A 15,202-nucleotide genomic window follows, 5' to 3' on the forward strand; every position below is an offset into this window, starting at 1 on the left:
CGATTTTCATTATGTGACTTTCTAAAAAGAATAAGCTTAAGGTGCAGAAGCTCAATGACCTACTGTTACTAAGGGGATTTTAAAAAAATATGAAGACTTTACTGTGTTTTAGATAGTCATGGTTTATTGGGTCTAAGCAGAGTGGTTTAGAAATACTTTGAGCTCTTTCAAGACATGGAGTCAGGTTGTACCTCATTAGGGAAGTCTACTGATCAAACTGATGAAATTTTTTAACAGACTTATTAGCTGGGATACTCTTCACCTAAATTATGTCTTTGCAACATCTTTATAGGTCTACTTTGTCTGTTAGGCCATATAAATAATACTGTAGGTTTATAATGTTATTTCTTTGGATTTGAATTTAGAGACAAATAGCAATGAAGTTATGGTTTTTAAATGTCAGTTAGTTATTTAGAAATGTAAATATTTTGACTGAACTGACCACCATATACATACGATTTTTTTATTAAAACAGTTTTTTCAGTTTAAAAAAAAAGGTTTTATTGAATGATAACAAAAAAACAAACAACAAGAACAAAGAAAAAAATTATAAAAATTAAATTAAACCCCCTTAATTGAAGACCAGAGTTTTAGCATATTTACAGTCCTCACCATCTGACCACAGTAAACAAGGTCAAAGTTCATCATGTTATGTTATGCTTTCATTAGCTTGTCAAAAACAATTCAGGTTTTTGGTTTGTTTATACAGACAGCAGACAACACAAGAGCAGACTTGCAGCAGACTGTGCTAGGGCAGACATTTGGTAAAAATAAGGTGGGGAGGGGACCCAAGGGAGCAATTGTTTAAGGGATGATCGATGTTTACTAATTCAAATCAGTTTAGGTCAATATTTCCATGTTTCTATGTTTATTACATTTATATCTTAGTTTTTTACTATCATCACAAAGTTACTAAAAAAAAACCAACAAAAAAAACAAAAATAATACACAGGTCCTTTCTTCAAGATTTTTTGGCTTGAGATTAAAGCAAAGAAAGCTCTCAGAAAATTATTTTATGAATAATTGCTTTAATTTAATACATTAACAGGTCAATAGAAACTTAATTGTTTTTTAAATATAATGTAAGCTATTTAAATCTAAAATAATGGTTACTTTATTTTAAATCTCTCACAACATAACTTTAAAAAAAAAAAGAGCTACATAAGACATGCAGTCAGTAATTTGCATGACAATGACCACAATGTTCTTACATTAATTTTCTCAGCTAATTAAAACTTTGGCATGCTAATTAGCTAGCTGCACTTTGTAATATCTAGTCATGTGAATCAAGCTTTTTGTTTTTTTCTCTCACACTGAGGAAGTTAACATTTGGTTAACAATGTTAACAAAACTATGTTCTCTGCACAACATTGCAGGCACAGCTGATTAGTATCCAGTCATACATACTTCTATATACATACATACATACGTCAAACCATCTCATGTCAAAACATGTTTTATTATTAACATCAACTTTGCACAAACAACAAAAAATTATATTTGTGCAGGCCAAAACTTTGTGTTCAGCATTATCTTTTACCCTTTGAGGCCAAGTTACATGGGACAGATGAAGTAGAGTTTCAATGATCCAGGCATACATGGGGTTATTGTGATTAGAACTATGCCCAGCCATCTTAAATTCCCTAATGTGAGTCAGGTGCCGAGCAGAGCAGGGTGACTCAGGGACTTTCTAAAGACTTGACCCTGGGATTCAAACTCAAGACATTTGGGCTAGCGGCCGTAAGCTCTATCCTCCGACCACACTATCTCCAATTTAAAAAAAAAAATAACATCTTACCCCAACACATTAGCAGCTACCTTATTGTAATCCTTATCAGTGTAATGACCTGGTGTTTAATTAATTTGATTTAATTAATTGAAGTTAATTTTTAACAAAGTTTACTCCTCAAGATAACAACACCAATTGGGGAATGTGTGCAGTTATCACCATACAACATTAAAACAACATAATTAAGTTATCATAACTAGTACTCATACTGTTAGCACTACATTTTTGGAACTCCCAGTCAAAAAAATACAACATTCATTTTTTTTTATGGGGCTTAAGAGATGTTATTACAGTAAACAAAAAAAAAATTTAAAAAAAAAATAAAAAAAAATAAAAAAATAAAAAATAAACAATTCAAATAAAAATTAATTAAAAAGATGAGCTTGAAAAGTTAATATAATTTTTTTTTAATTATTAACTTTAACATTATGAGATCAAACAGAATAGACTTTATACAATTAAAAAAAGGGGGACAATTAAATAGATGATGACTAAGGGAGAATAGTAGTTGTTTGCTTTCAAGTGGGTAAAGTACTTTAATTTGTTACCTATAATATCGTTTCTATTTATAGACTAAGGAGGAGTAAGAGAGAGGCAAACACAGCCACAATAACAAAATAAAATGTGTGCAAAGGGAGTTAATCATCCAAACAAAGGGAACGAACTCAATATTTAAAACCTACCATATCTCTTCCCTAAAGTAAACAAAGAAATCAGACATTGTTATGAGCAGTGCAAATGTTTCCTTTGTGATTTATGAATAAAACAAACAATTTTCATAGTTTATGGAATGGGAGCATGAAATATTTTTCTAATTTATTGTTTAGGAGTGGTAAAAATTTTTTTGTAAAAGGTTGAGGTGTTGATTTCTTTTGAGATTTGAATATGAAATATAATCCTTTGTGGTACACTTTAAAAAAAAACTAAAGGATGGAGCAAAAGATCCACAACTTCTTTAGTATCTAAAAACATAAATGCATCGTTCCTAAATTGGGAACCCAGTAAAAATCACTTTGAAACCAGTATTTGCAGTATTTCTTTCAGACATATTTCTCCGGAAAAGGGAGGGGGGGATAGGCCAGTGAAACTTATGGGGGACGGGGGTGGGGGTTGGACAAAAAATTTCAGGTCGGACAACGGGACTACTGATATAAATATACATTTTCTAATTACATTCTATTTCGTTGGGGGGGGGGGGGGGGGTGGACGAGCTTCGAGGGGGGGGGGTGCACTGAAGAAAAGCCTGTAAGAAACTGTGCATTTGGCGTATATTGTTTACATTATCGTCCCGCACCTGTTACAGTTTAAAACACCATCAGGGGAGGTAACTTAAATAAAGGGGAGACAAGTCTTACTTTTTCTCTCTCCCTGAGCGCCGACTCCAGCGTGTCCTGGTGCCGCCTCTTCATCTCGGTCAGCTTGTCCTGCTCGGCCTCCAGCTGGGCCATCTGGTCGCGATGCTCACCCTCCAGGAGCTTCGTCTCAAGGTCAAGCTGACACGAGAAAAGAAACAGGGTTTATATGGTGAGCACGGGGTCAAAGTTTAAACCTCGAAATAAAACGAGTTTAAGTTTAAGGCTCGTGCAGCAGTATAGCCCTCATGTACATGACGTTACTCGTAAATGAAGTCACATTTTTTTGGATGTTTGCCACATCCTCACCTACCATCATCAGACTTCGTCAAAAAGCAGTCAAACACCACCCAGTGGCGTAGCGAGGTCGGGTGTCACCCGGTGCGGTCCGCCCCCCCTCCCCATCGCTACGCCACTGACACCACCCCAACCACATAGAATGACGTCACACTTGTGCTCCCCGCCACCCCCCCCCCCCCCAAAATAATTTAAAAAACAAAAAATCACGAAACAAGTTTTTTTTTCTAAAATAAAAAAATTAAGCTGAGTCTACCTTAGATGTACTGAGTTATGCAAGCTTCTAGTTACAAAAATAAAATATTGAAAAAAAAAAGATAAATTTCAGTTTCAAAAATTACTTTTTTTAAAATTTAGACGTTACACTTTGTAAACCCCGGCAATACACCTCAACGTCATATAAGTCCGACCCCCTCCCCCTTTTTCTCATCCCCCCCCCCCCCCTCTCCAGACGTGCAACGTTCTACTTGCTACCCCATACTGCCCCATGGAGTTTAGGCGCATACGAATGTAACTTTTTCATTCTATTTCATTTTTCGTCGTGAAATACCGGTTTTAGATCGGGAAACTCCGAACAATTGTTTTTTTTTTTCAATTTCAATCTCGCTAGGAGAGGGGATTAAGGCTCTTGCAGACTAAATACGTCTGGTAATTTGTTTTAACGACCTTGCCTGTCTGTTTAAGTAGAAGATTAGACGTACCACTGTGCTGTACCTCGTACCCTGATTGTAAAGCACACATATGCTTTGCTGTTTTTTAAACGAGGTTACAGACGTTATAAAAATTGGATGAAAAGATTTGTGGATGCCGCAAAAACATGGATGTTTAAGTCAGATTTATGCGTAGATAAATCACGCCAAGGGATAGATACGTGGATATGTTGTGTCAGTGTCTGGATAGGTAACGTGGGAATAGGTCATGTGTGGATAGGTCATCCGGATTACATAGTTAGGTCATATGCGTATTTACAGATAGGTCATCCGGATTTATAGATATGTCATATGACTATGTTTATAAGTCATATGGATATGTTTATAGGTAATATAGATATGTTTATAGGACATATAGATATGTTTATAGGTCATATGGATGTGTGGATTGCGTGTGTTATATGTTTATAATTTGCCGATAGTGGCAGTGAGACTATTTCACTTAAGTAAAAATGCGGTTAGAAAATTGTCTTCGTGTCAAGCCTTACAATAAGTTAAATAGGTGCGGTGGGTTATTATAAATCTAATTATACACTAAGTGCAGTTATAGTCTGGTTATTAGAATGTACATACAGCACATTACATGACCAGCACACACATTAGCATCTAAACGTTGGTGACATACACGATAAGCACTAATATAACAACATAACGCTTAACTAATAGATACATGTAAAACAAGTTAACAAGAAGAACATATTGTATAACGAGCATATAGTTACATCTTTCTTAAAACAGAAGCCCTTGACCCTTGAACTTGATGCAGTGAGCACAGTAGCATAAACATACAGTAACACAGTAACACAGACACAAGTGAGCGAGCTCAAGGACGTACGTACATACACCCAAAGTAACACTCGTATTTCATATACAACAAAATACGGCACACAAAATTGACCACGCATGTACCACACGAAACAATCACATCTAACATTAGTGAACAAACAATATAACCACATCAAATAACCACACTAGATGGCCACGGGGCACATCCACACGAAATGACCAAACTAGATGACCACAAGACATAGCGAAATGACCAAACTAAATAACCACACAAAATGACCAAACTAAATAACCACACAAAATGACCAAACTAAATAACCACACAAAATGACCAAACTAAATAATCACACAAAAATGACCAAACTAAATAACCACACAAAATGACCAAACTAAATAACCACACAAAATGACCAAACTAAATAACCACACAAAATGACCACATGATATAACCATACGAAAAGACCAAAATAAATAACCACACTAAATGAGACATGACAAAACTACACGAAATGACCACATGAAATGACCAGTATAAAAACCAAAATAAATAACCACACTAAATGAGACATGACAAAATCACACGAAATGACCACATGAAATTACCAGTATAAAAACCAAAATAAATAACCACACTACATGACGGCATGATAAAACCACACGAAATGACCACAGGAAATGACCAGTATAACAAACAACCCACCTCCCGAACAGCCTCCCCTTCCTGCAGCTCAATCTCCGCGATTTGTCTCTTCATCTCGGCTATCTTGACCAGTAGCTGCGTCTTGGTCAGCTTAAGCCCTTCTAGCTGACCTCTGAACTGACACTCCTGGGAAAGAAGGTACATGGCGATATCCGGGTATTCAAACACCTTGTCATTGTGTTCTAAACAGATTGACCACGGCTACATCTCTCACTGATGTAGCTAAGAGCATGCAGAAAACACCAGTACTCAAATTTTTCCACAACTCAACAAACATCTGCCCACGAATTGTGTTCAAGTGCCGGCTCTTAAATAGAATGTGACTACTTACATTTTTTTTAAAACTACTACAGCTGTATACTATGGAAGGTCGACTGAACTTAAAAAAGAAAGACTTTGACCATGGTCGCATTTGATGATTAGACTATTACTGGCTAAATGATACTCTTTATAACGAATTACTGCAAATTAACCCCATCTTAAACTGACTAGCACATCTGACCAATATATTTTGCTGACGGCTATAAACTCCGGGGAAGGGGCGGATGACATATTGTTAAGAAGAACCCATTAAGACCAGACCGTTCATAGGATAGATGAAGTAGAGTTCATCTGTTTTCCCTGACCCCGTTTTTTTTTTAAATAATTGATAATTGCCGTTAACACTAAGCCTATCCGCCTTTACTTTCCCCCCAGATTTTAAATAATGGGAGCTTGAAGTTTTCAGTTCTAGTAACTAAACATCCCATAGTTTCTAGACTTAACTTTTGCAACATGCATCTGTTCAGAGTGCTGTTCCACTATGGGTCTGGGACATTACCCCCGCCCCCCTCCACAACACTACCTTTCCTACTTGTTTATCGTTGCCATGTTAGCCGTTAAACCCCAAAAAGTACTTTGACTAGCATTACGAATGTGACATTATCATTAAGGCGTGCCGCAAGAGTGCCTTGGCCATAACAAACCGCACAATAGGGCTAGTAAGTAGGTCACCAACCAGCTCTATGTCTCATGCAGGTTTTATTGAGCCGTAAAACTGGTTGGTGATCTACTCACCAGCCCTATAGTAGTGTATCCCAAATTCATTAGCTTGATACTAATATATACTGATTAAACCTTCCTTTAGGTGAAAGGACCATTCTCTATTAGGAGAAAAGATCTACTTTTTTTTGTGCAAAAGTATAAACTTTTAAGTTAAGAATCTCTTTTGTGGGGAAACAACTTGTGACAGCAAATGACCTACCTCTTTCGGGCTCAGACTGCCCGTGGTCCATCCTGGAGACATGTCCAGTCCAACGGTGGTCGAAATAAGAGGCGATAACCGGTCCGAGGGCGTGGCAGTTACTTCCCCTTGCTCCGAGTCGCTGTTGACCGGGGTGGGCGTGTCCTCTTTGGCGTCCACCACCGTGGACGAGAAAGAGGAGGTCCGTGAGGAATGGCTGGAGGCGTCTCGCAGGGTCTGGCTGGAGGAGGTGGAGGAGTGAGACTCCCTGGTCAGCGTGTCGTTTGAGAACCACTCTGAGGTTAGACCCGAGGGTGGGTTTGTCGACTGGGCGGGTTCGGCGTTTTTGGAAATGGTGTCGTGGACTTGGATGTTGGATGTTTGACGTAAGTTTGAATGACCAGTGTAAACATTGTCGATTGATGTATCCGACGAGGTATGATGTTGTGGATCTGGGTAATATCCATTTTCGAGCTTCGAGTCTTTTTGGTCTCTGGGTAAATCCGCGTTTTGTTTCGGGGAATTATGCGAGTCCGGTTTTTGAGGCGATGGTTGAGGAGTCGAGGCTGGATTTGATCCCGGGTCGGCGGCGTGTTGTGTTTGTATTGATAGAGTCACGTGCTCAGAGTAGTTATGCGTGGTGGTGAGAATATCGTCGGGCGTGACGTGAGCCGTCATGTTGATGTTGTTTTGGGCGATGGTGAGCGGGTTCTGCGGGGTGCCCGTTTTGTCTTTAAACTGTGCGGGTACGTTGGGTTGAGGTTGGTCTTGGCGAGGAGGCGGGCCCGGGTATCCACTAACATTGTGCGGCCTTTTCTTTATAGTGCCTGTATCTTCGCTGGACCCCACAGTTTCGTCTTCAGAGTTTGACGAATACGCTGAAACATTAGATTCGACTTTTTTCAACCCCGCTGGCCCAAATTCCTTATGCGGGTTGCTGGGAGAACTCAACATTAAGGAACCGTTGGTTTTAATCTTCGTCATGTTCCCGGTTCGTTCCCGCCTATCTATAGACCCGGTCGGGGACGCAGGAGATTCGCAGTGAAGCTCAAGAGCGCCCGGGGGTTGAATTTTCTTGGGGGTGAAAAGATGAGGCTGGGTTTTAGGCTGGAGGTTGACGAACCCGAACTGCGCGGTGGTGTGGGAGTGAGGGGTCGGGGTGGAGATCTCGCTGTTGATCTCGTTCTGGTACTCCTCGCACATTTTGAGAATCTCGTCCAGCCTCTGCCTGTCTTTCTTCTCCCTCTCCTGCTCCATCTTCCTCTCGGCAACAACCTCGCGGTGTTTCAGCGCCAGGGCTTGTTGCTGCTGGGTTAGATCGCTGAAATCGAAGTCCATGCCTTCGAACGTGTTTCTCTGTTTTATCCCTTTCCCCGCGCTGTCTCGGTTGTAGTGGGATCGGGAAATAACGCCAGGGCTACCGTTAGACATTGAAGGACTTTCATTGAGGGTTTTACCTTCAGGGGTGGAGACGGGGGTGATGTATGGGAAGGTTGAAGATGGGGTGGTCAACGGCTTGACCACAGGGACTTGAGGAAAGTCTTTTTCAGTCGCGGAGAGCGTGACGAATTTTTTCGTGATTCCCGATACAGTTCGCGGCGTCTGCGGGAAAGTCGGCGCTGTTGATGTAGACAGGTCGATGATGCCGCCGCGTTTGGTGCCATTGCTGACCGTTCCAGGGTACATGAACGTTTCTTTGGTGGACGAGCTGGACATAGGGCTCGTGTCTTGGGTGTGGCTGACGTGAGACACGCCCGGGTCCGAACTGGTCATCAGGTCGTGACCTTTACCAGACGACGACCCGGCGGTGCTTTGACCTTTTGAACTTCCCGCTGAGGTATCGGACGCGTCGGAGTTCCAGCTGAGAGTGCTCACGCTGGTCAAGGAGTTTGAGCTGAGGGTACTGCACGTGCTGAGTACCCGCTCGCTGCTGAGGTTCTGGAGAAGGCTCGCGGACACGCGAGTGGTAGCCGTGTCGCGGGTGAACACCTTCTCGCCCACAAACGCCTGGGCGCTGACCCCGTACGGAGAGGTCGGGCTGGACTTCTTCCCATCCGACGGCGGCGATTTCAAAGTCGGGGTTTTCACTGTTGGAGATTTAGGATTCCCTCCTTTAGAGGAGGAGGTCGACGGCGTCTTGGTCCGGGATATCATCTCAAACCTGCACACCTTGTTGACGAAATCGTCGCTGTCTGCGCCAGGCACCGAGGAGGGTGACGAGGGCGAGGCGGGCGAGACCGGGGGCCGGGCTTGGCCGGAACCGGTGGAGGTAACAGAGCCGTCATTGGAGCCGTAGGATGACCTGCTCTTGTCCGCCTCTGAGATCATCTTGGCATATTCTGAGCCGGGCTCCAGCTCTGTGGGAGGAAAGACGAAACAAATTAAACTTTAATAAGCACCACGTAGCAAAACATAATAGGAATATGTTAATATGAATAATATAAATATGTTAATATGAACACAGTTTGATACACATTTATATGTATATATATATATATATATATATATATATATATATATATATATATATATATATATATATATACATATATATACCTATATATATGAACCTATTTATACATCAATATACCGATACCGATATATACATATAAATATATACCTATTTATACATATAAATATATACCTATTTATACATACATATATATACCTATATTTATATATATATATATATATATATATATATATATATATATATATATATATATATATATATATATACATTATATACCTATAATATATATAAATATTATAATAATATACAATAATATAGGCTCATATATATGTTTATATAAACATTAATAGTGCTCATTATATTAGAAGGAAAAAACATCCAGTTTTTTGGCGATACGATTTCGCTGCATTTAACGCATAGCTACAATATTAGTACACACACAAAACCTATAAACCCAAACAACGAAGACCCGTCATGCTTTACAACACCGTGGCTGTCATTGCAGCCTTATACTAAGACAACAAAAACAGTGAGCAGAGCTGTACACTACTATCCACACTATGCCTACTGCCTTACCCTACAAAAACCAAACAAACGTAGGCTACCTTTCATCGTGGTACGGCCAATGAGTTCGTGCGTATATAAAAATAAAAACCAATCAGCACGACACTCCTCATCAAAACAATGAATGGTCCCATAATTCTATACAAGAACTAATGACGTCATCGTGCACATTTATCGAACGCCAGCACAACTTCAAAAAGTCCTGATAGAAAATGATAACATCTCAAGAAAGAAAAAAACGTCTTCATATTCCTCATAAAGTGTTCTAAGTCGTCGTCTGCTTGTCGTCTGTTGTCATCATTACACCCGCGAGTCGTCCTCGTCTGCAAATCGATTTTCGCGCCATCCCACAACGCACGCGAGCGTAGACTCACCCGCCCCGCACATCAATGGCGGCGGGTTAAGAACGGAAGCAGAAATTATTACGTCATCGCATTTGTCAGTCGCATAGTTGGGAGTGGTTTTTTTTCCCCTTTAAAACAAAGTTCGATTTTTTTTCTGGGGTCGATTTTTTTCCCGCCCGAACTGGAATTTCAGACCAGGGAAATTTTTCTGAATGGCCGTGATGATGTAATGGAAATATCACGGCGTCGTTGGGTTTTGGCGTGAGTGGTATACATGGACAGTCACGTGATTTTTCGATCTTTAGTGTGGACATCCCATGGGAAGAGTTAAGTAAGAACGACGAAGATAGGATTCGTCACACTTATCTAATAATTACATGGTGCGTTTAGTCGAATAGAGATAGTACACATATAGCTTACATGATATATTTAGTTTCATCTCCTATCCCATCGTACACATATACATGATATTTTAGTCATATCCCCTATCCCATACAAAATGTCCATAGCTCATCACACCCAAGTGTTATGTAATATTTCTAGCACTACGATGCATATTGGTAAGACAAATTATTTGTTCGTGCTATAATCACAGTACGGGAATTACATTATTTTATAGAAATATTTTTATAAAACGTTTTCTTAATAATTGATAGCAGAGATTGACATTTGATTAAAATACAAACATCATGTAATCCAAAATTAATGTACTCATTCATGCAACTGTTCAACATAGCAGAAGATTTGTGAAAGCAAGCGTAACTATAATTTACAGCAGCATTATTTACGCCCCTTATGACCTGGAAACATGACACCTAATGTCAATACCCTAATGTTGGTGTAATAAGAAAATACTGATTTTTTCATTGAAAACTTTTAATATATTGTATTTCATTGCGTACCCCTAAGGCAATGAAAAATCGACTACATTTCAGATATAATCAAATTCAATAAAAAGGTAGGCCTACAGGTTTAAGAGGAACGATTTAAATAATCGTTGTATTGAAAACAAAATGCATTTTGACTTAATGAAAACAAAAAACACTTGTTGACTAAATAAAATACATGTTGACTGTTGACTAAATGGAAAACAAAATACACGTTGACTGTTAACGTAATGAGAACAAAATACACGTTGAATTAGTAAAAATAAAATACATATTGACGTAAAAAAAATCGTGTTTACTTAATAAAAATAAAATTCGTGTTGACTTAATAAAAATAAAATACGCGTTGACTGTTGACTAAATGAAAACAATATACACGTTGAATTAATAAAAAATAAAATACATATTGACTTAATAAAAATAAAATACGTGTTGACTTCATGAAAACAAAACGCAAGTTGACTTAACAAAACTGGAACAAGCCGTCTAGCAGACGATGATCCACAAAAAACAGCAGCAGACGCTACTGCCCTACAACAGACAGGGCTTTGTTAGCTCTTGCTGTGACGTCGACCGATTGTCGCCCCTGGTGACCTCGTTTGACTCCGTGCCCGCGAACTTGGGCTTTCTTAGAACGCCGTGTGTGTGTGTGTGTGTATGTGTATGTGTGTGTATGTGTGTGTGTGTATGTGTGTGAGTGTGTGTGTGCCTGTGTGTATGCGTTTGCGTGCGTGTTTTTCTGAGTGCTCATGTATGTGCGTGTGTGTTTGTGTACTTTTGCGGGTGCGTGTCTGTGGTTGTTTTGGTGTAGCCCACGTTTATGCGGTTGTATGTGTGGTGTGTTGCGAGAGAGATAGTGTGTCTGCATGTTTGTGTTTATGCTTGGTTGAGTTAAGACATGTGTTTAGACTAAATCGTGCTTAAAGTCGTTATTGTATTATATCCAGGTGTGTGTAAGAATGTAGCCAGGATCGTCTCTAGGGGGGGGGGGGGTCCAATTTTTACCCCGGGGACAAGCTTTCGATTTGCACCCCCCCTCAGACTTTTGATTTGCACCACCCTCATACTTTATATATATACCGAGGTATATGGTATTTGTGTATACGTGGTCGGGGCGATCAGCACTAGAAACCAAAGCAGGTCAAATCGAATTCATTCGGAACAACTCGATATGTAAGGTACTTCACGTGTAGTGTTTCTTTCAGACTTTTTTCCGGATGTGGGGAGGTGGGAAGAAGGGGTGGAAACTTGATTTTTCGAGACGGGTGGGGCTGACTAAATTAAGAGGGGGTTGACGACGGTAGTTAAAGAACTTAAACACCACAGGAGTAGCGGTAAACAAAAAAAAAACAACTAAATTTCTATACTACAACACGATTCAGAATATCCCCCCGCCGTCAATCGTTGACATTCCCGACCACCATACACGAACAAACACTTGAAATACGTGTCTAACCGACAAAAAAACATAATCACAACTTCAGAATCGAGACGTATTCGGGGTCATAGTTCATGCTTTAAAATTCCACAGGGTTGACAGTTCTACAAAGGCTGTAACATTTCTTTAAACACACACTGATATGGGCTGTGCTTTTTGTGTCAATAGAATAGCGATGGAAGACATACAAAAGGTGTTACCACATACAAAGGGGTGTCGGGTGTCAATAAAGGTGAAAGGATACATGTGTATGAGGGAACACATATAAGGTAAAACAAGACAAATTGGGCAGATGAAGAAGAGTTAATGTTTTATTGACCTTGGTATTGGGGGAATAGTGTTGTTAGCACTTTCCCCTAACGCGAGTCAGGTATCCATAAGAGTTAGGTGGAGTCAGGAACGTCTTACAAACGAGCCCGAGATCCGAACTCGTGACTTTCAGGTGAATATTATTAAACTCTACCAGCCGACCACATCGTTCCAAATACGTCAACTGTTTTTTTTTAACAGTTGTACGAGTGATATTAAATTGTATAGAAGAGCAAGAAGTCTGATCATTGTATCACTGACCACAGTATCATTGACCACAGTATCACTGACCACAGTATCACTGACCACAGTATCACTGACCATATTATCACTGACCATATTATTATCACTGACTATAGTATCACTGACCACAGTATCATTGACCATATTATCACTGACCACAGTATCACTGACCACTGTTTCACTGACCACAGTATCACTGACCACTCTTTCACTGACCACAGTTTCACTGACCACAGTATCACTGACCACTGTTTCACTGACCACAGTATCACTGACCACAGTATCACTGACCACACTACACAGTTTACTAATGATTTTTCAATAACAGAGATCAGGTACCGAAAATAGCTGATTCGGCTCGTGGATTGTTTAACGTAAGTGACCATATATCTGGTTACAAATATATATGGTAAAATATATATGGGAACGTATATGTGATAAAATATATCGGATAACAATACAATCCACTTACAAACACACATCAATGAAGCAACACTTCATATATGTAGAGCAGAATAGCTCTAAATAAGTAAACTTAAAGACGTGGGTTCGAATCCATCGAGGTCGCGAAGTTTGATACTTCCATAATCTCGATTATTCAGTTGAATTTTGTTCTGGATCAAGTGCGGATTAACGGATAATATGCATGGTGTCGTGCCTTAAGGGTCTGATTTGAATCAATACAAGGGTGTTATATTTTTATATTATCAAGATAAATTATTTAATTTAAAAAAATTATTAAAAGAACTACTGTAACCATTTTAAAATGTGCACTTAAAACGTCCACATAGAGAGGAAGTGTAATAGGCTAGACGAGATATCATGGGAGATAACTCATTTTTTAGAATAACTCATCACGAAACATTGACCTAGTACTGTAAGGTTAGCCGTACCCTTTGATCGATACAATTAACTGGCTGTTAATTTGGTATCCGTACCTCAACACTGAAATTAATCAATACATTACAGTTCCGTACCATCAAACCGATGTGTGTGTGTGTGGGGGGGGGGGGGGGAGGGTACGGCTAATCGAATACACCATTTTACCGTATGCATGACACTAAAGGTTCCCGTCTCAAGGATACACCTAGTTACCTATAGGCTTAAAATAAACAAACGAAATAGCAAGTTTTAACCCGTTTGCGTCTTCACCCCCCCTCCCCCACCACCCTCACACACACACACACACCTTGACACACACACACACACACCTTCACACACACACGTCCTCCCTCGTCGTGTGGCTAAGATTAGTTTTTCCGTTGACACATCAAACAATCGTGTTTGACACACCGTGCCGCGTGTGTGTAGAGTCTTATGGTGCTTTACATAGGTGTGTTAGGGTGGTTTCGGTACAGGGGGATGGGGTGGGTGGTTGGTGGATAATGCTCGATATAGAGGGATGGATAGGGGTGAGGAAGGAGAGAGAGGGTGGAGGAATAAGATAAAGGGAGAGAGTATGGAGGCATGTGAGAGAGAATGAGGGGAGAGTATGGAGGCATGTGAGAGAGAATAAGGGGAGAGTATGGAGGCATGTGAGAGAGAATAAGGGGAGAGTATGGAGGCATGTGAGAGAGAATGTGGGGAGAGTATGGAATGACGCAGACGTAGGAGGATAAAAACACGGGAGGCTGGAGGGACAGGGTAAAGGAAGAGGATGGAGAGAGATGATACGTGGAGAGGATGTAGAGAATAGAGGGGGAAAATTGAGACATGATGGATAGAAGAAAAACAAGTTAATAAAAAGTCTAGTGACAATTTAAGCGCAATTTCCTTATGTTATCCATAACAATTTTTAATTTTTTGTGACCGAACGAAAGGATATTGTTTGCGCTAAAAAACTATATTAACCTCTATCAACGGAAATAGTTTTATTTTAACGAGTAGGCCTACACGATGCTCAGTTTTAAAAAGTAGTAAATATCATCCTAGGCCTACACGATGCTCAGTTTAAAAAAGTAGTAAATATCATCCTATAAATATAAACTTTTTTGTTCTTAATTAATTTTTTGTGACCGAACGAAAGGATATTTTTGAAAACTTTCTTCGGCAATATTGTTCTTAATTATGGCAGGATTCGATTGGTAA

General features: G+C 39.7%; 1 protein-coding gene across 1 annotated transcript in view; it reads right to left on the minus strand.

Moving 5' to 3' along the window:
* Positions 1-15,202, minus strand: part of LOC131941631 (mucin-2) — a 154,959-nt gene that overhangs the window by 98,945 nt on the left and 40,812 nt on the right. The window contains exons 4-7 of the mRNA XM_059301002.1: positions 6,878-9,213; positions 5,635-5,760; positions 3,145-3,282; positions 2,473-2,484 (exon numbers count right to left, since the gene is read on the minus strand). Of these exons, the coding sequence (XP_059156985.1) occupies positions 2,473-2,484; positions 3,145-3,282; positions 5,635-5,760; positions 6,878-9,213 (2,612 nt within the window). The remainder of the gene's footprint in view (positions 1-2,472; positions 2,485-3,144; positions 3,283-5,634; positions 5,761-6,877; positions 9,214-15,202) is intronic.

Source organism: Physella acuta, unplaced genomic scaffold (genome assembly GCF_028476545.2).
Source record: "Physella acuta isolate Inbredline_101_S28 unplaced genomic scaffold, ASM2847654v3 ptg000030l, whole genome shotgun sequence".
Classification (NCBI taxonomy): Eukaryota; Metazoa; Mollusca; class Gastropoda; family Physidae; genus Physella; species Physella acuta.